Source organism: Battus philenor, unplaced genomic scaffold, assembly GCF_028537555.1.
Source record: "Battus philenor isolate CCGP_79_NKW_IND1 unplaced genomic scaffold, ilBatPhil1.0.hap1 SCAF_15, whole genome shotgun sequence".
NCBI lineage: Eukaryota > Metazoa > Arthropoda > Insecta > Lepidoptera > Papilionidae > Battus > Battus philenor.
The window spans coordinates 4,849,015-4,871,350 of record NW_027181677.1 but is presented as its reverse complement, the minus strand read 5'-3'; the positions used below and the strand labels follow the sequence as shown (position 1 = coordinate 4,871,350).

General features: G+C 33.7%; 1 protein-coding gene across 1 annotated transcript; it reads right to left on the bottom strand.

The window, feature by feature from the left end:
- Window positions 1-7,741: 7,741 nt before the first annotated feature.
- On the bottom strand, window positions 7,742-12,477 carry Kaz-m1 (Kazal-type protease inhibitor m1). Its single transcript, XM_068762006.1, has 3 exons — window positions 12,356-12,477; window positions 8,404-8,607; window positions 7,742-7,852 (listed from the first exon to the last, which is right to left on the bottom strand). Exons 1-3 carry the CDS (start codon window positions 12,384-12,386, stop codon window positions 7,743-7,745), a joined length of 345 nt encoding a protein of 114 aa, XP_068618107.1. The 5' UTR covers window positions 12,387-12,477; the 3' UTR covers window position 7,742.
- Between the last annotated feature and the right edge of the window lie 9,859 nt (window positions 12,478-22,336).

The window sequence follows — 22,336 nt, the reverse complement described above, 5'->3', positions numbered from 1 at the left end:
CTTACGAAACATATTCTGAGAAAAATATGATTAAGAAAATGATAGCATTTCGGTATATCACCAGGCCAAAAGTTAACAAATCCCGTAAAAAGTATCCCTTTACGCCGACAGGGACATCCGTGTCCCATAATCTTTATAACGATTTATGACAGAATACAACATAAATACATTACTACTGAATATTTAGAATAACAATTTACTTACCAGGTAATGATAATTTGACACTGTAAAAACTTGAGAAGCGCTTTTACAATATCAATTATTTATTCCAAACAGCAGATCATTCGCGCCAAAAGAACTCTAACGTTCCGATGACGATAAACAATAAACGGTGTTAGTTATCCTATATTGCCAGTAAAAAATAATAAAAAGGTACTTTCCGAAATATTAAAACAAAAAAATAATTTACAATGGTTACGTAAATATTTAAATAATCCATGATTTTTGCTTGGGACACCGGCGTCCCCGTGGTCGAGAAAGGGTTAAAGAGACTACCACGCGATTTCGACCGAGTCTCGAATCATACAATGAATGATGAAATGTTCCGAAAGCAAAAAAGATATAGAGAAAGAAAGATATAGAGTTAAAAAATAATTAACAAACATTTACGTGATAAGGGTTCATCGGCATTATTATCATAATGTCAGCACATAGATATGCCCTTAACCATTTTTTTTGTTATATTTTAAAGTAGCCGCCTAGAAAAATTATAAAAAGAAACTGAAAGGCCAAGTCTTTAAATGGTAGTTTAATTAGATTTCATGCGATGGAATGCAGTAGATGAAGCCAGCTTGTTAACGGAGTCAGTAAGACATACGATCCCCAGCGTAAGGGAAACGACTATAGAAAGAGACATGTGTATTGAAAGTTCTGAACGTGAAGCAAGTACAAAGATCAATTTTGTATTTAAAAAACAATTGTGTAACTTTACGTTGGTATGAATAGGACGTATCACATTATGCTATTAAAAACCGACTAAAACAAGTTTAATTCAACAGTCATTGACGTTTAAAACAAAAACCCGGTTTATCAAAGTCCGTATGTTTAACGAGCTTTTAAACACTAGGCATAATTGTATTTCTGTTAATATAAAATACTTTAATAACTAACACACAAACCGGTCCTATTGGAAATATTTAGGAAGGCCCATGTCCAGTAGTATATGTTCTATTGCTGAAATGGTGATGAATAGATTTAGTTTTATTATATAAAAAGCTTTTTTAAACGACTTAGCGGATACGTGAAGGAAATTATCACCGCCCACAGAGATATCTAGCAAATAGAAAAGGTCGCGTTAAGTACAATTCATCAATCTTGAAGCTACCTCCTTTAGATTTTTAACTACTGCGTTCAAGATAATGTTAAGGTGGGCTAACAAAATCGTAAACCTCGGTAATGGATGATTCGAAGTCACGTTTAGGTTGTTAAGATCCCGAATCATTCACGCTGTTAATTTCATCTTATGGGCGTCGCATTTTACGAGTTGTTTTTTCTTGCGATACTGAGATATATTGTTGCCTTGTTAAATCTTTGAATTTGGTTCTATTGAATTATGTCATATAGTTACAATTTTATTACGTCAATACCTCTTTCTCTATTTGCCTGCCTTTTTTTAATCTATAAAAATTTTTTAGCTTTCACACATGAATCTACATATAATCGTCATATCGGCAGACGGAATCCGAGTATAGTAATATAATATTCAAGTAATTTAGTTAAAAGGAGCATTCCAGCGTACTATTTACTTTACATAACAGTATTTCATTCCATTTAAGATAAAGAACTATTTTAATTCTTATGTTCTCTACTTCTCAATATTGTTAAAGATATTTGAATTTCGCAAAACCTGATACAATATAAAAGATGTTCCATCAACAACGCGCGTCGTGCAAGTTTATAAGCTTGAAGATACAAGCAATATTGACATAATAGAATCGCCTTGGGAGGCAGTCCGTTTAAAATATAATAGAAATTGCAATACGAGACGGAAATAAGCGCTAGACGACAAGAACGTTCGCTAAATGTTATTTCCATTACTTGTTTTAGTAACTAGTGTACTTTCAGTGCAATCTACATTATTATTCAGTACAATATAATCTTTGTAATGAAAATGTAATTTTCTATCTCTGGACAGATTGTATTACTAACTAATAACTAGCTACGTCGTCGTCGTTTTGACCACAAGTGTCTTTGTTTTAGGTCATAGACGCCCACTGCAAGGCATAGTCCTCCCCCAAAGATATCAATGGGGGATAACCACCTTAATCGCCATGCTTGGCAGCGGGTTAGCGATCGGAGTGTGATAAAAGGTTGTCAAATATCTCCCTTCCGCCTTTTTGTCTTTTGAATTTCGCGGCTATGTACAAAGCGCTACAGAGCTCGTATCTGGCAATACTATACATAATTTGAAAGGTCTTGACATAACCTACAAAACGACGCTTAATTCTACCATCTACTGCGAACAACTGGACCGCTTGAAGCAGGCGATCGACCAGAAGTGTCCAGAATTGGCCAACAGGAAGGGTACACTACAGTGTTCCACCAGGACAACGCCAGACCACACACTTCGTTGATGACTCGTCAGAAGCTACGGGAGCTCGGATGGGAGGTTTTATCACATCCACCATATAGCCCGGACATAGCGCCAAGTGATTACCACCTGTTCCTGTCCATGGAGAACACCCTTGGTGGTGTAAAGTTGAACTCAAAAGAGGTTTGTGAAAAGTGGCTGTCCGAGTTCTTCGCAAATAAAGAGGGGGGCTTCTACGAGGGAGGTATTATGAAGTTGCCGTCTAGATGGAAACAGATTATCGAACAAAACGGCGCATATTTGAACTAAATCCGATCACTGTAACACTTTTTATAAAGCATTGAATAAAGAGCAAAAAAGCGAAAGGGAGATATTTGACAACCTGTTATAATGATCTAGTGGTCGATGCTAGCTATTCTGTGGAAACTTGTTTGTTAGCTGTGGCATTCCTATATAATTAATGCATAAAATGTTAATTATGTAACATTGTATCCTCGGAATCGAACCCACGACCTGCAGTCGTAAATCATGGTTCTTACCGTTGGACTACCACTGCTCGACATTAATATCAATGTAAAAATATTTTACAATAAAACATAAAGCGTAAAATTTTTAATTTTTAATTAATTAACATAGATAGTTGACAAAAATCAATTTAGAACAGTTTTTTTTTCGCGAAAATAGGAATTCTTATTAACTACGATCCAAATATAGATAAATTAATTAACGATCTAAGATCGATAGTTACATCATGAATACACTTTAAACATTTAATAGCAATATTTTGTCCATATTAAGTGTTTATTGTTGAATTAAAACATAATAATATATAACAAATCAAAATTTAAATACGGCAAACAAAATTTAATTCAAAAATGAAAATTTCAAATTCTATATCTGTTGTGATAAAAAATAATTTAAACAAAACTCTTTTATTCTTCAATTCCTCTTTCATTCTAGAAAACCGGTATACGATGCGGACGTGCAACCAACGTGTCCAGGGAGAGAATTTTGCTTCCTATCACAGCAGGATTCCTCTGTCAACGAAAAATACATTAATCAAGGCTTAGAAACGACGTGCAGGTGTCGTATTGTAATGTTTAAATGCGAAAATCTGGCGTCAGTCGAAATATTTTTGACGAAAGTGTTTTAAAATAAATTGATGTTACTTAGCGGAATTGAAGAAAGAGACATCAAGCTTAAAGACAATTTGTAGAATGAGATGTATCTCATCATTGTTTTTCCTTTAAATTTCTCTGTAGGAAATTTACACCAATCTTAAACGTACGGATAGAAAATTTTGCTAGACTATGAAGTGATTTCATGAAGTATGATAGCATACGTGCTTTAATCTAGTCTGATGACGTTGCATTTACGCTGAAGATCATACCTCACTCTTGAGTGAAATTTTCTTATGCGTTTACTCTTCAAGTACATTACCTTCATATCTATTATCCCAGTAACGTAATTTAAAAATAAATTTATCTTTGACTTATAGAACTTCACTAGTTTTTATATAACAAAGTGCAGAAGGTGCTTAGTTTAGAATTCTTCACGTTAAAGGAGCTCAAGTAATCTCTATGGAACTCTGTCCAAGCTATGTAGTGTAACATTATTTTCTTCGCTATTGAGAAGCCGCTAACTTTTATGTAGCATAGGCCACCGCGCCAATAATTTAAATAAACTGGCGCAGGAGTCTTCCTGACTGTTACTTAAAACTTTCATTCCTTCGACCCAAGAGTATCAGAGATGATTGAATCTCGGCTCGATCTGTTACTATTTTGTTCTATTGGACTAGCTGTCTCTCCCTTCGCGTGGCCCGCGCTGCTTTTTGTGGACTTCAGTTTATAAAATCTATCTTTGGCATGTTAAACATGATATTTCCCTCAACCTCTCTTGCGTGTGAAATTAGATAAATTTCTTAGTAGAGTTTTACTAAGCAAAAGAAATTTCCCTACCAAATTTTAAGTATAAAAGGCTTATAGTTCTAGATATATCGTGATGAGTCAGTGAGTTTCTAGAAAAAGGTAAATTCTTTGTCCGAAGATGTAAATTGAAAATTAGAAATAACAAAATATCGAGCGTTAGCTCATTATTTTCTAGTATTTTTCCACGGTAACATTGACGTGGGTAATTAAAGAAACTTAGCGCTACGTTAACATTTTACAATTTACCCACGTAATTTAATTCCAATCGAGACCAAAATAGAGGTTAAATAAAGAAATAGCCAGTAACAGAAATTGTTGATTTATCAAAAACAAGATGGCTGAATATTGCCTAACCAATCCCAATAAATTGAATTAGCGTTTTTTGCTCATAGCCACCTTTTGATTTCATTTTGGTTTACTTCGGCAACTGTTTTATTCGGACGTTTTTTTATTGAATAATTTTTTATTTGAATAATTTTTACTAAAATCAAAGGAATTTTAAATGTCATAAATTGTGAAGTATTGAACAGAAATTATCATGATATTCTGCGGTACATTATACACGTTGATTGGATATGTGGTCAAAAGCTTTAAAGGGATGATATAAAGCTCATTCGGCAGCAAAAGCTTTCAAGTTTAAACAATTTTTACATGTACACAATCACCTTGTTTAAAGTGATCGCTGTAAAATACACATTGGTTACGTTAATTTACTTTAGTAAAGGAAATGTCACAGGCCAACAAATTATGGCATTAAAATCTTCAAGAACAGATCGTCGTCTTTTCAGTCCATATACGGGTGTATACTTCAGGGCATAAGCCTCTCCTAAAGATATCTATTGGGGGGTAAATCTTAATCGCCACGCATGGCAGTCGGGTTGGCGATCGCATTATGTGGTACTATGGCATGAAGAGGACGCTGATGCCTATTCTCTGGAAAATTGTTTGTGAGTTTTGGCAATCCTACATAATAAGAGGAGCAAGGGGGTGAACGGAACTTAGATCTTATCCGGCCCAATTGTCAACCTCACCTTCTCGCGTCAGTGGTTCGTACGAATTGCTGACGGCGTTAACTCCAGTAGTCACCGTGGTGCACCCTGCTTGATAACGGACGTGGCAATGACGACCGAGTATCTGGCGATGTAATTAGACAACACTTAACGCAGGTTTAAAAGACCTGTGTCATGGACCCCAACACCTAACTCCATGGGTTTTCCAACCGCAACCGGTTGCTTTTGGTGCGTCAGATGGCAATCAGTACTTGACTAATAAACCCAACAAACAACCACCACACCAGAAAAGAAATTATGTAAAGGCAAGTTTTAAGAGCACATTTAGTGTGTGTAGTGGCGTAGCCATTAAACGACGCGCAGACACATCGCCGTACATCTGCGACAAATATGCTACCGAGTGCAAGACGGCTCGGCTTGACTGTACTCTACCAAGAACAAAACTTGAAGGTCCGCTTCGCTACATTAAATGTCGGCTCACTAACAGGAAGGACAAGGGAACTAGCAGAGCTATTTACATCGGGAATATTGCTATGGACCTAAACATTTCTGGGTCCAGAAAAAGAGGAAGACCGAAAACAAGGTAGGCAGATGCCATAGCGAAAGACGTGACTGCCTGCAAAGTTTCCGCGAACGACGTATCCAATCGCGCGAGGTGGATAAAAAAGACAAGGAAAGCAGACCCCATGATCAGATGGGATTAACGATGCCCAGGAGAGAGAGAGAGAGAGGCAATACTATATAATAAATGCACAAAGTGTGAATTATGTAACATTTTACCCGGTAATCGAACCCGCAGTCTACGATCGCAAGTCTCAGTCCTTTACCGCTGGGCTACCACTTTTATTCGTCTATACTCAATAATTACTATTTAACAATTAAATGCTCACAAAATACCTGTCTACGCTACGATTACGCAGACTATATATTTATGTAATATCTGCTTATTTCCAATAATACTAATTCATACTGTCTTGATTTTTACAATTTAGTATTACTTTATAAAAGATTAACTTACAGCTTAACGAGTGGCGACCACAAGCTAGTAGATGTGTCGTGGGTAGGCCCACCACTGGGTAGATCGATGACATAGTTGAGGTCAAGGGAAGATAGATGCGGGTAGAGCAGGACTGGTCATTGTGGCGATCTATCAGGCGGACCTATGCCTTGCAGTGGGCGTCCAACGGCTGGAAAGAAGAAGTAGTAGTAATCATCTTCTTTATCACGAGCTCATGGTAGAGAGTCAGAGTCACAGAAATCATAGCACGGTCTTTTTAGTGTGTCCATTTGTTTCTCAGCAAGGGATTACATAGGCGTAGATATAGGGGTTATTTAGTGGGAGCTTTCATTTTAACTAACCATCGAAACCTGTATATCTTGAAACATTTACTCTCATCTCATCATTCTTTAGAATCACATGATAAAAGTACCACGAAATGCCAAAGTAAACGATTGCAACGAGGCGTTGCTTGAGCTCTTAGCGAATAGAGAGACTTAGAAGTTAAAACAAATTGCTCTTTGATACACTATCGTAATTAAATTTGTAGCTATTCCATGAAGTGAATTTATAAACACTAAAGCCATATGATAAGGCAGTTAAAAGTAATAAAAACAGCATTAAAGGATACCGGTAGTAAGCGTTCTTAAAGCAGGTGCCGTAAATGGCAATTAGTGTGAAACTTTATCGTTCAGTAGTCGAAGTGGTTAAGCTTGATTGAGTACTGAAGTTGTGCAAGAAGCGCACATAATATAATATAAGCCCAATGTTTAATACTTTTTTTATTTAGAAACGTAAACCAGAAGCAGATATTATAGAATAGTAAAAATAAGCGTTATAATTTTTTGAAACTTTCGATGTTTTTTTGTAAAGTTACACATATCTCTCTTACATATCTCATACATAAAAGTGATTAGCTTTTGTTGCGTGTGTGCGTGCGTGTGTGCGCGCGCGCGCGTGTGTGTGTGTACACTATTCCAATATGTCAATGCTTCTTTAGGAGTAGGACACCTTAGGAATAATGAGTGGTTCTGTATGCCATACACTAGTTATTTAACTCTACATTATTTAATGAAATTTTATTTTTAAATTATTAACATGAATTGTATAATAATAGCTAATTATTGATTGCTTATTATCTCCTGCCATTCGACTGACTCTTATTAGGTATTGGTATATTACAAAAATATAACTTAAACTTCCTTTATACGATAAAAAGGTGTGAAATAAAACAATGTATGTGATTGCCAATAATTTATTTACAATTTCCATAACGTTTAAGACAAATGTTCCCTGTAATTATCTAAGCTACTCAAAATTATCTGCTCTTTAAATATATTCTTCATTAGATGCCCTTGGCAGTATTTCAATGGTACTTCGACGTAATCTATAAATAAAAAGGTATTTGAATTATGTGAAAACAAATTGAATAAAGTGTTTCATGGTTAATCAAGCCATGATAACACAAAGGTACATTATAACCACCATTTTGTCGATCACTTGATGGCAATATAGCAAACGTGGTTGTTGATGATGTGCCTTATAAGAAGGCTCAGTCACCCAAAGAGCAATGAAGACGTATATGCTGATGCCGAAAAATTAAGGTTACCGAAGTAATTCGAAGAATTGCTCGTGTGTAGTGGCAGTGTGAGTGGTACATCGCTAGTGCAACAGTCGTTAGGGCGAAAGGGTACTTTTGGTAAAAAAAATGCTTTTGTTTGTATACCAGATGGTTGTAGAACAATCATACCGTACAATGACCGTGTATGTTTCTTTAAGGTTTGTGTGGAAACAAAGAGTCACACCGCTCTCGGCTCATAGTTATTTCAACTCAAAACAACCACGTATCATAGTCCGCCAAACGGAATACCGTAAATTGTCTTAAAAGGTTTTATTTGTTAAAAATCGTGTAAGATTATATAGTCCATTAATACGTACTATAATCATCACCGCCTCGACAATTAAGCAAGTCAATATGGCATCCGTTCGTGAATGTTCTATATTCGTAGTTCCTAAGTTTAGATACACCACATACAGGACGATAATGTGAAGGACAAAACGCTGGACAGGATTCCATATACATTTTTCTTGTTATCACATTATGATCTGGTACACACGAGTTCATTCTTACCGGGATGTATTCTGAAATATAATGTATTCTTTCTTTATTTATATATTCATATTGTTATTACTTTGCATGCGGGTATATTTCGTGATTTAGTTATTCAGAAAAATCGCAGTAAATCGAAAACTACTTCGTTTTAATGAACGAAACCTTCTTTATGTTATTTTTAAATATATTATCTATGATTAATTTAAAAAACGCGCTGTAGCGACAGACTGCAAACCACGTAAAAATACGTTACCCGCCTGCCAAGTATTATCATTTTTAGTGACTTTTTATGTATGTCACGAAAAACACGCCAGAAGAACCCAGTTTAACACAAATTGAATCAAATTCTGCCCTCCCTATACGGGCATATTTTATTATAAAGCTACAATGGTTTCTAATGCAACCTGATCTGTGAAGTGCCTATAATAAACTTCGATGGGTAATTATTTATAAACTTTATAATACATGATCCTTTACTTTATACCTACGAGGGCCAAACTGAAAGTTTTTAGAACTGGCAACTTAAAAGCATTGTATTAAAAAAATAAGTTTAAATTTTGAAAATAGAACTCTTTACCAATAATATTGAGTATACATTTCATTCATTTGTCATTTGTTTTACGATTTGGCGGCAAATTGAAAATTGTCTGTGCACGTCGGAATGAATTTAAGCCGAGAAAATTTTCGTGCAATGATTTTTTATGACTTTCGATGTCATATAAGTCAACAAGAAAGTTATGATAGACTTCGATTGGCTTTTCACGATGAAGCCCCATCTCGTGCCACAGTTTACAACTGGTTTAATGAATTCAAACGTGGTCGAACTAATCTCACCGATGATTTGCGTGAGGGACGGCCTTCTACAGCGACGACTGAAGACAATATCAGTGTTGTGCGGCGTATGATAGAGACTGACAAAAGAGTGACCTATCAGCAGATTTGGACAAGTCTAGGCATAGGTATGAGTCAAGTGCACAAAATCCTCCATGAACATTTAGCGGTCAGGAAGCTTTGTGCCCGCTGGATACCGCATAATTTGACCGAGGCTCAAAAACTCCGCCGTGTTGATTGGTGCCGAGAAATGATCCAAAAATTTAACGGAGGTGACTCAAATGCTGTGTTCGACATACTAACGGGTGACGAAAGCTGGATTTACTGTTATGATCCGGAAACCAAAAGACAGTCTGCTCAGTGGGTGTTTCCTTCCGAAGAGTTGCCAACTAAAGTGAAGAGAGGTCGAAGTGTTGGAAAAAAGATGGTGGCCTCGTTCTTCGGAAAGACAGGTCATTACGCGACAGTTGTCTTAGAGGATCAGAAAACGGTTAATGCAGAGTGGTACACTAACAACTGTTTGCCACTTGTCTTGGAAAAAGTTCGAGAGAAACGACCTCGCAGCAGAATCCTCCTTCATCTCGACAATGCCTCGTCGCACACCGCCAGGCAAACGATCGACTATTTGGCGACCTCAGACGAGGAATTACTGGGTCACCCGCCGTATAGCCCCGACCTCGCACCCTGCGATTTTTATTTATACCCGAAAATAAAAGAAAAACTTCGAGGAAAACATTTTATGGACGCCGAAAAAGCAGTGGCTGCATTTCAAAACGCCGTCGAAGAGACCCCTAAGGCCGAGTGGGCAAGGTGCTTTTCTCAATGGTTCCATCGAATGCAGCGATGTATTGATGTAAATGGACGCTATTTTGAAAAGTTATAATAAAACTAATAACTTGCTAGAATGCTTAGTTTTTGATTTTCTAAGAACTTTCAGTTTGACCCTCGTATTATAGAGTAAAGGTAAAAACAAAAATTGGAAAAAAATATATGATATATCTTTCGCATCTCTAAATCGATTCAAGCCATTGTTCTTGTAAGCCACTCTTATCGCACTCGATCGTAAAAGCTCTTTTTTTAGCTCCGATCCGACACGTTTTTCTTAAGGCGAGAAACAGCGGTTTCAGTTCCTTTACTGTCAAATATTTGCGATGTTTGAACCCGAATATGCAATATCGTCTGTATGTTAGACATTGTAGACAGAATACTATCTATATATTATTATACTATATATATTATACTTATAATACTGTATATATACTTATTTAAATAACGAATTTAAATATACGAGGGTGAATCAAAAAATTCTTGGAATCATTATTAAAAAATGCAAAGATTTAAATAATAATATTTTATTTTTCTACATAATCTCACTCCAATGCAATGCATTTAGAATAACGCGTTTCTAACTTCCTTATTCCTTGTGAAAAAAAATTATTTTCTTGACTCTCGAAAAAGTCCTCTACGGCAGCTATAACCGCGTCATTATCGTGAAATTTTGTTCCACGAATTTCCTCTTTTAATTTTGGAAATAAGTGAAAATCACTTGGGGCTAAGTCCGGAGAATATGGTGGGTGGTCAAGGAGATTCAAGCCAGCACAGCGGATTGCGTTGAGCGCAACTTCCGATCGATGAGCAGGAGCGTTATCTTGAAGGAACAACACGCCCAACGACAGTTTTCCACGACGTTTTTCTTTAATCGCTTCACGCACCACTTTCGGGATCAAATTTGCATAATAGGGTCCAGTAATCGTCTGGCCTTTTGGCATGTAATCAATAAAAAGGATTCCTTCACTATCCCAGAACACAGAGGCCATAACTTTGCCAGCGGTAGGAGCAACTCGAAATTTCTTAATGGAGAGGGTGGTCGTTTCCAAGACATGCTTTGTCTTTTAGTTTCAGGATCAAAATGGTGGACCCACGTTTCATCCATGGTGACAAGACGACGGCAAAAATTATCCGAATCACGCTGGAACATTTCGAGATTACGCTTAGAAATTTCCAAACGTCGCTTTTTGTTTTCGTCGGTTAACATTCGTGGCACCCATCTTGCAGACACTTTTTTGAACCCCAGTGAATCAATTAAAATGGATTGAACGCTACCAAAAGATATCTTTAGGATCTCAGCTATATGTTTTATAGTCATTCTTCTGTCTTTCAAAACCAGATTCTCAACCTTTTTGACATTTTCTTCTGTAACGGAGTTTGAAGGCCGCCCAGAACGCGGGTCATCTTTACAGCTTGATCTACCTCTTTTAAATTCAGCCACCCAGTACGCAACCGTAGAATAGGGTACAGCATCACCCCCTAATGTCTGCTGAATGTTGCAAAAAAATTTCCTTCGTAGACATTTTTTTCAAACTGAGATATTTTATCACCGCACGTAACTCACTTTTATCCATAATTTTGACTTTTTAGCAACACGTTGCACAAAAAAATTTATTACATGCGAACGAACTGACAAAAACAAGTGACAGTCTGCATAAATATAGTGTGATAGACACTCTTTACTTTGAATATCGAACTTGATCCAAAAAGAATTCATATATATGCACTTCTAAGAACTTTTTGATTCACCCTGGTATATCAATAAAAATGTGTAGCTATTAAATTACATAGTTAAATCTTTATTAATAATTGTAATAAATAGCAATGACTGATCTATGTTACTTGTTATTATTTATTAATATATTGCTATGAGTTTGCTAACTAACTGATATCTAGTTAACTAGCTATCAGTGAGTTATCATGATAACTGTGTTGTTGAATACATTTCTGTAAAAGTCCAAGTTTTTAAACAATTTTAACTATTTCGTACTATTGATTACGTACACCGAATTGAATTTTAAAGTTAAAATAAGTATTAAATAGAAATTGTATTTTATGGTAGTTCATTTTGTTTGTCACTAAATGGCACAGTAAAATTATATTAAATGTAAACCTTACCAACGTCATTGCATTTAGAATCTAACATCATAGCGCAATAATTCGGAAACACTTTGTATGCGGCATTATTGAAATCTAAACCACACACTGGTTTTTCTGACTTGTTCTTACATTTGATTTTACACGCCTTTTTACTAGCAGTGAAGTTAACAACTGGAACAGAAGAATTAAATTTAAGTACTAAAAGTAAACGAACGTATCGGTTATTTTTTAAATTGTTCGTACAAGGTTTATTCATAGTTGCTTTTAAGTAAAAATAATGAATTTAAGTCACTTGAGTCACTTTTACCAATTAGTTTTACACTTAATTGTGTTAGTAAATTTGTAATAAGTAATGTTATTATGTCAATGTAAGTAACAGTGGGCGGATCACATAGCGCGCATATCAAGTTGCTTCTGGGATATTAAGTTTCTGGAAGCGAAAAACACGGACCGTCGTGCAGCGAGAGACGTCGTTAAGATCGTCGGAAAACGCTAAACGCAAGCTCTTTCAATCCGAACTTCTTGGAAATCTAGGGAAGTCTAAACCCTGCAGTAGACGTCCTGAAACTTCAATAATGATGTTGACGATGCCATTATATTGTTATTTAATAATAAATTGTACTTACTATGTAAAACAAGAAATATTACCGACATGTAATTCATTTTAAATAGAAAACTAGCTTCCATAAGAAATATATGTTTTCGTTTTATGATCTAAGACGTCTCAAATCACATTATTCATGTTAATTATTACAAACAATGAAACGCTCATAAATGATAATCAATTCTTAACGCAGTACTGTTTTAATTAAAATCGGTTATTGGATCTTTGGTCACATTTACCGTAGTTTTATATCAATATTACAATCACTGTGCATCTTAGAGATAAGTAGAGATTTCTCTTTCTTACTTCTCAATATTCGGGTCCAGGACTATGGCGTTGTATAAAGAAGGAACGCTAGACCCTAACACACCCGATGTTTTGATCTGGTGACCCGCGTAGCAGTTATAAGAAGTGCTCCTTTACCGAGTTGGCAAAGCTCTGCTTATATAACCAAATTTTAAATAATTCTACCGATGCTGCTTTGGAAGTCTCGGTATAGACCTGATTTCACTGATATACCTTATGCTTGTCCCTTCATTGCAAATTATCTGCACATTTGAGGTTGAGACAAAAAATACTTCAATCTCCGCACAAAGCTTTCTTAAGCAGTATTAGTTATTTATTTCAATTCTAAGTGCACGTTGAAGTAAGAATAAAAAAGATTTGAGGCCAATGTATTACCAAAAAAATTCGACGCCGTTTGGTGCGGGACAAAGATAATAATAGTTATTCATTCAATGTGGATGAAAATGTAAAGATAATTATAATTTTTTAATGTAAAGACGAAAACATTTTCTCTGTAAATGGTATATGTAATACTATACATAATGCGATATCGATATACATAATTTTTTCCTGTGCAATTTTTATCCGGTCTTAAAAAACATAAGAAAGAATAAAAGAAATAAAATTACCAACGGTAGAAACCTTTACTCGGCTATCTACTTTAGTACAGCATAACCCATAATACAGCTTTCATTTTCAGTAAATGGTTCAGTGACTCACAGCAATACTGGACCAAACACACACCATACTCAGGAGTATTAATTAGTTTCGTTTACTTACATCAAGTAAACAGAAGTCAATAATAATTTTAAATATTATGCAACAGTGCAGAATAAAATGAATAAATATAACATACTTTACTCCTGGCAAATCACAATACAACGTGGGATTTAACATTATTAACAAACAAATTTCATTTCCTTCTTTCATGTTGAACACGTTATGGAGAGATATATTAAAATAAAAAAATAAAAAACAGTTTTATTATTATGTTCTTAATTCTAATCGTTTGTCTATATACATTGCCATTACCATTTTTTTTAAATATTACTTGAAAAGAAACGAATTTTGATTTACTTAAACGTCTTCGTATATCTTTATAAATACAAATTAATCTCTATACATATTGCTAATTCTGCTAACTCGAATTTCAAATTTTCGTTAAAACACGACAAAAATTCAAATGGAGGTTAAATATAAAGATTGTGAATGCAATAGTTAAAACAATGCTTTCATTTCACATACATACCAGATAGCTAATCATAGGGTTGGCAAGTAAGTTATTGCGGATTACAAAAAAAAGTTAATTTAAAAATTTGTTTTAAAATATTACTTTATTAAATGTGTGTTCTTATGAATGACCAAGTGCCATTGTTCTGGTATCAAAATTCTACGCTCGTAAAATTTCTGATATTCACTATCAAATAACTTAAGTAATTATGCTCTAATATCACCAGAGTTATTATAAGTTTTACTATTAAAAGAGCTCTGTATGAAACGAAATTAGTAGTAGATTGAAGGAGTAAGAGACAATGATTTTGGCGAATAGCCAAAAACATGCGGAGCTGTGGAATATCATAGTGGAATACCGTTAGACTAGAGACTATTAGACAATACCGCTTTTCTTAAACTACATCGCTCAGTTTGGCAAGTTGATGAACATACACGTTTGAGTTGATCGTTTTGTTTTGTGTCATAACTTTAAAGTACAAAATTCCTTTGTAATACCAACAGACTGACAGCATAATCTTTTTGTTAGGCGAATTTCTGCTTTTGAAGTTGTTTAGGCCTTTCATCTATCATCACTTACTTCTCTTGCGATTAACGTTATTATAAATTATCCAGCTCTTCATTAAAGAACCAGTTTCGTTTTCTTTTAGAAGCGAATGACAGATGTTAATGCGTTGTTTATTATTTTTTAAGCTGCAGAGGGGTATATAAATCGAACTTGCACAACCAAGCAAATTTAATGTTCAGTACACTTTGCTTGTCTGTCATATCATGTTATGACATCTCCATATCTAATTGGCTTCAAATAGACGGTTAAATTGTTAAGTATTTTTCACTTAACAATCACCGAAAAAAAAAACTTGCTAACCAATTTTGACATAGCCTTTTTTCAAAGCTTTAATTCTATACACGGCATATGGCGTTTTTGTACTGATGATGCGTTCTAGCCTTATCGGAATTTATTATAAAACCATTTCATGCTCTTTAACTTTTAGTTTGGATAAAAAACTAATTTATCACACCAAACTCTAGTTTTTTTTTAAAAAAAAATAAGAAAGAAATATAGAAAAATTAATGAAAAAAGGTTATATCAGGGATCAGCAACTGACGTCCCACAGGCCGCTTGCGGCCCGCAAAAGCATTTCCAAATTGATTTTATTGACATTCTTCTATCAATATATTAATATAAAATTATTATTCAAAAATGATGACCAATCGAGATTAGCTCGCTCATCTAAAGAATATTGCCAAAATTCTCATAACACCTTTTTCTGTTCCTTTCTTGTTTTTTTTTTCTTATTTTGCATTAAAATTGATACATGAACTTGAATCTTCATTATTGATTTTTTTTTAATTCTAATCTTTATTTATATTATTATGTGTTATATATTTACATTTTTTATTATGTGCGGCTCGCCAAAAAAAAATATTTACATTGACCCAAAAAGGTTGTTCACCCCAAAGTTGATGATTATGTACAAAACAAAGAGTAAAGTCCATCTATTGAGAAAATCCGTAGTCAGTTGTAACACATGGCCCTAACTGCAAAATAATTCACGTCAAACAGATAAGATTAAAAAATGTTTGAATTTAATTTGGTTAATTACATTATTAGTAAAGTTTTGCTGTGTTTAAAACTGAGAACTTATTTTTATAAGCAATTGTTGTTGATTTAAAATAATAAACCAAGTGATCACTTTAATAGGGCTGTGTCAGGTAAAAACCTTTTTACAGTAAGAAGTCTTTCAAAACAGCTAATTTATAATATTATAACGGAGTAGATTAATTTCAACAGCACAATGTACTATAAAAATTATTAGATGGATGTAACAATATACATAAAGTAACATTCAGAGCTTATTAAACTGTAAAAATTCCTTTTTTAAATTACATAGTAACATTCCAAGTTATAAAAATTGCTCTTTATAACACAAATGGTTCGTGAAAACGGCTACCGCTATTTCAAGCTTAAAGAATGGAGCGTCTTATTCTTTTGATCTTTGAATTTACACAAGAATTATTTTTTCTTTGAGATTACATATTCTTTGATACAAATGAATGTATTTGTTTTATTCAACATAGCTTTCTTTTGAGGAAGTCGAGCGAGTCGCAGCTGGGCGTTGGATTTGCGGTCGTAGTAGTGTCATCCTGAATTTCAGAAACATGATGAATGTTGTAAACTAGAGAACTTGTACAAATTGTATAGGCCGACCCTTAAGTAACTTAATAACACATTAATACAGTTACACAGACAAAATTATGACCCAAAATCGGTGAACGATGAGACCTCCGCCTCAGGAACACGTACCTATGGAAAGATTTTTAGATACAAAATCACTGCGTTTTGGACATTGCTGTTCTTTGACTATGCAATTAGGTATCAAGTACAGTACCCGGCGATAAATATTGCACATCGACTTTTGGAAAGAGACAATCGGCTAATTTCGGCTTCGTAGAGCACTATCTCTGTCCCACACTACCTGTGTGACGTTTTGTCAGTCGTTGTACTTCGTGACACAGATAACGAGATGGTTCTTGCAAAAAAAACAAGAAATGCGGGCATATTGTATTAGTGTATTGATTTCCAATGGGGAAATCCCGATCTCTAGGGGTTCCCAAGTCTTTAAATGTAGGTGATAACGGCTCAAAACACTAACCGGGGAAAGAGAGATTTTTAAATACCACTAGTTTCATTTGTCCCTCTAAAATATAAATATTTTCGTTGTTATTATAGCGTATATAAACATTAAATTGACGTTGGAATTTGGAACGATATTATTTAACAGGAGGTAAATTAACAGTGTAATATAATATTACAAATGTATTAAATACTATATATGTATATGTATTTAAATACAGTGTTATTTATCATAAATATGTCATGGGTACGTTATGCAAATATTTCAGTTTTTTTTTTATTTACATGAAATACTTGGATTAAACGAATCTGTGAAGGAAACTATTTCATTTAAAACATAATTATACTCTGTTAGACTTCCTGCGACCAGCGCATATGCTGTAATTTGTTCCTTGATATATGTCAACTAAGTTGACAGAAACATGCTTCTCGCCAAATCTGTTATCATACTAAGAATAACTTTTGTTGCATTTAAAAAAAAAATATTTTCATGACGAAAATGAGGTCTCGTGTAAAATATTTAAAAATAGGTAACTATATAAAAGCCTCTTTTTAAAAGAAAATAAAATAAGTAGACAATTTAAAATGATACGACTTTTTTGGAAATATTGTTTTAGATGTGTCTACTTTTTATTTATTTATTAATTTCCGTTCCCTTTTTACAATCTTTGTAAAAAGGGAACGGAAATTAATTTTAAAATTAAACTATATTATTTGTTTCATATCATCATTAAACTAAATGCGTGATTTAATTAAATTAAATTAGTCCTTGGGAGATGACATACGTATCTTCAATAGAAATCATATTTAAAAAAGATTGGCCAAAGAACCACGCTGTCTCGATACAACACTGAGAATATTCCGGACATTATTAGTCTGTACGAGATTGGGATGACCCTAAAACTCAAGCTCAAAAAAAAACATGATATCGGGTTTTGAATTTTTAATTAAAATATGCTCAATACAAATGTGCCACACATTTTAGAAGATATTTTTAGAAGGAAATCACAGTATTTTATTCTCGTAGGATTCTAGGGATTAGGGTTCACATTTTATTAATCAATAATAAGTATATATAAAGATATCATAGATTAAACATAGCTTTAAATAGTTTATTGAAATGAAACTCAGTTTGATAATAAAGCCTGTATGATATAAAAGTCTCCATAAATTATAATTAACTTTTACTGCAGTAATGTTAATGATTACGTATATATCCGTTATAACTGTTCGCGTACTTGCTATGATTTAATTAAAGAATAAAAATAGTATCTAAAAAAATTGTGTACAGATAACTTTTTAATTTTTTTCTATTTTTTGTAGGCACATCAACAACGTTAACAAAAACATTACAATATCACTTAAAAGTAATGCTTATGCTAATAGATGTACGCCATATTTTTATTTAAATTATGGACATCAATAAGAAACATATGGACGCTAGGACCTCAAGGTTCTGGAATGGTTACCATGAACGTTCACCCATAAGGTGGAAAGACGAGGAAACTTTATTAATAATCTTCGAAAGGCTTTGGATAAAGGCTGCTGCAACCAAGCCTATTGGGAATCTATGGGGAGATCTATGTCCAGTAGTGGACCTCTTACGACTGAGTCGATGATGGTAATAAAAAAATAAGATTTTTTTTTTAAATCTAGGACTTTTTTAACCAAAAAACGTATAAACGTAAAGTACGTACGTATAAACCTAAAATCAAAAGTTACAAATAATAAATAAAAGGAACGTCTTAAATACGGAACCTTTTTTCCTAAATGACATAGTTCAATCATGGAAAATGTCAAAGTCAAGCAAACTGTGCCAACTGTTGTAGATGAAAATAAACATCGCAAAGGCAAAGTTTAACCAAAGGTAAGTGCGATAATTAAGTATTTTAATCAAAAAGTGTCCAGATATTCGAGTTAAAAGGTGTATTGAGAAACGGAAATTTAAATGGTAAGGTTATATTGCATTCTAAGAATCAAAACTACTTTTCAAATTATTCAAATTAGTATTCTTTAATCGATATTTCGAACATTGGTAGCTTTGCGGTAGAAGTATAAAACTTGAGATTGTAAGTAGTGGGTTCGATTACCGAGGTACAATATTATATGATTCACATTTTGTGTATTAATTAAATAAAATTGTCACTGCTCACAAACAAGTTTTCAGAGGATGGGCATTGGCATCATTGCATACCATAACATCACACTGCGTTCGCCAATCTGCCAGCGAAGTGTGGCGAATATGGTATATTGCCCTATTGATATCTTTGGCGTAGGCTTGTCTTTCAGTGGACGACGTCGACGACGACGATGACGACGACAGTGATATTCTTTAAGGTAAACTAGATCCAGGTCGTTATTATTAATTGGAAGTAAAATTAAGTCGAAATTCAATACAGTTATTACCGTGTATAAATTGAGTGTTGACTGTAAAAGATTTCTTTCTAATTTTTCTTGTCTTCGTACTACTTCTTGAAAATCATTTAGACATTTTCAAATTGATGGAAACGAATTAAGCGGGTACTGGTTCTTTGAATAAAAAGTTAAATATATTTTTTTAAATATTTGCAATAATTCTACAGAGTGTGAACATTATTCACCGCATTGGATTATAAATGTATGTACGAAAGTTTTACACGTTATTCTTGTGGGAGTTGTAAGACTAGACGAAGGCACATCTTCAAAACTTGTTTCCATGCAGGTATAATATATACGTACTCGCCGTCGTTTTACCAAACTCAAATAAAATTCTCATGTATAAATTCAATTACCTTTGGGGGTGTTATAAAGTTGCTCAGATATCACCTTTAATAAAATGAAAAAAAATCTATGTGTGTGATGACTTGGCACTGAATCTTAGTCTCACTTTAGGCTTTATTGGTAAGCTCACACTCTCTTATCTCGCTTAACTCGCTATAGAGAAGGCTATGCTCGGGATTTCCCTACAAGATCGTATCAGGAATAAAGAATTCCGTTGACGAACGAAAATATCCGATATAATCTAGCAGATTGGTTACTTGAAATGGCAAGAAGAACATAAAGCCCCTGAAGCCATAAGGCTGTAAAGAGAAAAAGGTCTAATCGGAAGCGCAGCTAAGCACGTCCACCCATAAGGTGAAAAAGCTAATGATCTTGTTAAGGCTTTCCTGTAAATGCTGAATAAAGAAAAAGACCTTTTCCCTTAGTTCTTATTAGAGAGGCCTATATCCAGCAGTAGACGATCAACGGCTGAAATAACGATGATGATGATAATGACTGCATTACTTAAATAAGTATAGTGATGATTTTACAATAAAACTTAGTAATTTTATGTTTGTATGTATCAATTATTCAATAAAAATGTACTTTTTTCGTTTTTTTCCTAAATCTATTAACAAAAGAGATTTAGGAAAAAAACATTAAAATTTGAGATATCTACGAACACAAAATTACTAAGCTTTATTATAAGCATCACTATACTAAGTTCAGTAATACAGTTATTATTATGATAATCGTAATTTTATTATTATTATTGAATTTTCGACTTCTTAAAGTATTGCATTAATGATATTTGTTGAAGAAAAACTTAAAAATAATATTGAAAAATAATAAAATGTGTGCCAGCTAATAACCGCTACAAATTGCGTATTGTATAATAAAAAAGCACTTCAGAGTAATTATATTTATATTTATTTAAACTCTTATATAACAACGATCACTTACAAAATTTATTTTACGGTTAGGTACACTAAAACTTCAATAATAATGTATTTGTAGTTTCATTGCAATGCGTTGAGGGATACGAGATTTTTGCGATTATAGCTTGCCATGTTTTTTTTTGTTTTAGCTTATGTTATATTTTAGAGCAGAAGTCTCCTGCCAGGAGAGAACTTTTTATTTCATTCATTTCATTATATATACATGTGTGTGTATATGTTTATGTTGTAAAAACGTATATGTATATGAATATTATCAATATATCAACTTTCTCTCTGTAATAATAATACAATGTGAAAATAGAAAAAAAAAACATGTTATAACGTACAAGCCTTCGCAGCCACCTGTAGTTGTAAAGAATAAATCTCATACATTATTAATATAAAAAGTCAATTCGTTGAGGTTTTCGTACACGTATATACGAAATATTTTTGCGAGACTGACACCGTGGTTATTAATTTTTCATGGTGAGAGCAGGTGTACGGTTTACTTAGCGTTGAGTTTCTGTAAATATATCATAGATTACTGAATACCGGAGAATAATGATTTGAACATCTCAGACCGTTCTTTAGACGTCCACCAGTATGGTAGAAAGACGATCTTGTTAAGTTCATCGGAAGACGCCAGCAGTATTACCACAGTTGTGTATTTAGTAAAGGATTTCATAGCTAATCGCTATCATTTATTTATATATCTCTAAATTGCTGAAAGTTAACACAAGTTCTTTTTCGTTTATGACTACACCTTTTACTAGACAGACCGTTTGATTGTGGAATAAGTATAAGACGTGCTAACTCACTACCTATTTCTAATAAATATTTACTATAATAATGATTACTTATTCTTTAATTTTTGTCTTTCTCTGTTTCTTTATTCTTTTTGAGGCAACTGCGGTCCTAGTCGGTTTGATGTTGATTTTTATTTATTATTGTATTTATAGTTATGTATTATATCGTATTTATTATAAGTATACATACTAAATACATATCTCTGTATATGTATGTATATTTGTGTATACGTGTTTTGTCTAAAGGTACACGATAACTACCCGTTATTAATATTTCTACTGTTTCCATACATATAAAACCGCCTATTTGCACTTTTTCTTTTTTTTTTGCAACTATATTTATATTTTCTAGCGTTTATAATATAGAATATTAACTAATATGAAGAAAATTTATTGTAATATTACAGGAGGCTGCTGAAAGGGAAAGCATCAAAGCACCTATGCCGAGACCTGGTCGTCAGAGCGACCACGTTCTCTTTCAATCAAATAACATGGTATTGCTGAAGGTTTCATCGAACCGCTGAACGTATGTTAGGCTCTACTGCTGTAACTTTTTTAAGCTTATATCTCAAATACATTAGCGAACGTTCCTTTGATGTCACAGTATTTTCTAGTATTTATTGGTGATTTGTTACTCAATCTCTACTTAAACTATTTCGTAATCTAAGCGTATTTTTTATATCGCTCTATTGTTTGTGCGGCCATTACTTCCTCACAATTCTATCTAACTATAAGTCACGGTGACACGAGGTCAGAGTT

Bases quoted from the DNA above. Each gene is read 5' to 3' on its own strand.
- Kaz-m1 (XM_068762006.1), bottom strand. From the start codon at position 12,386: ATGATGTTAGATTCTAAATGCAATGACGTTG. The intron at 8,608-12,355 runs GTAAGGTTTACA...ATTATATTTCAG, and splicing joins TTCTAAATGCAATGACGTTG to AATACATCCCGGTAAGAATG. The intron at 7,853-8,403 runs GTACGTATTAAT...TTTTATTTATAG, and splicing joins TCGAGGCGGTGATGATTATA to ATTACGTCGAAGTACCATTG.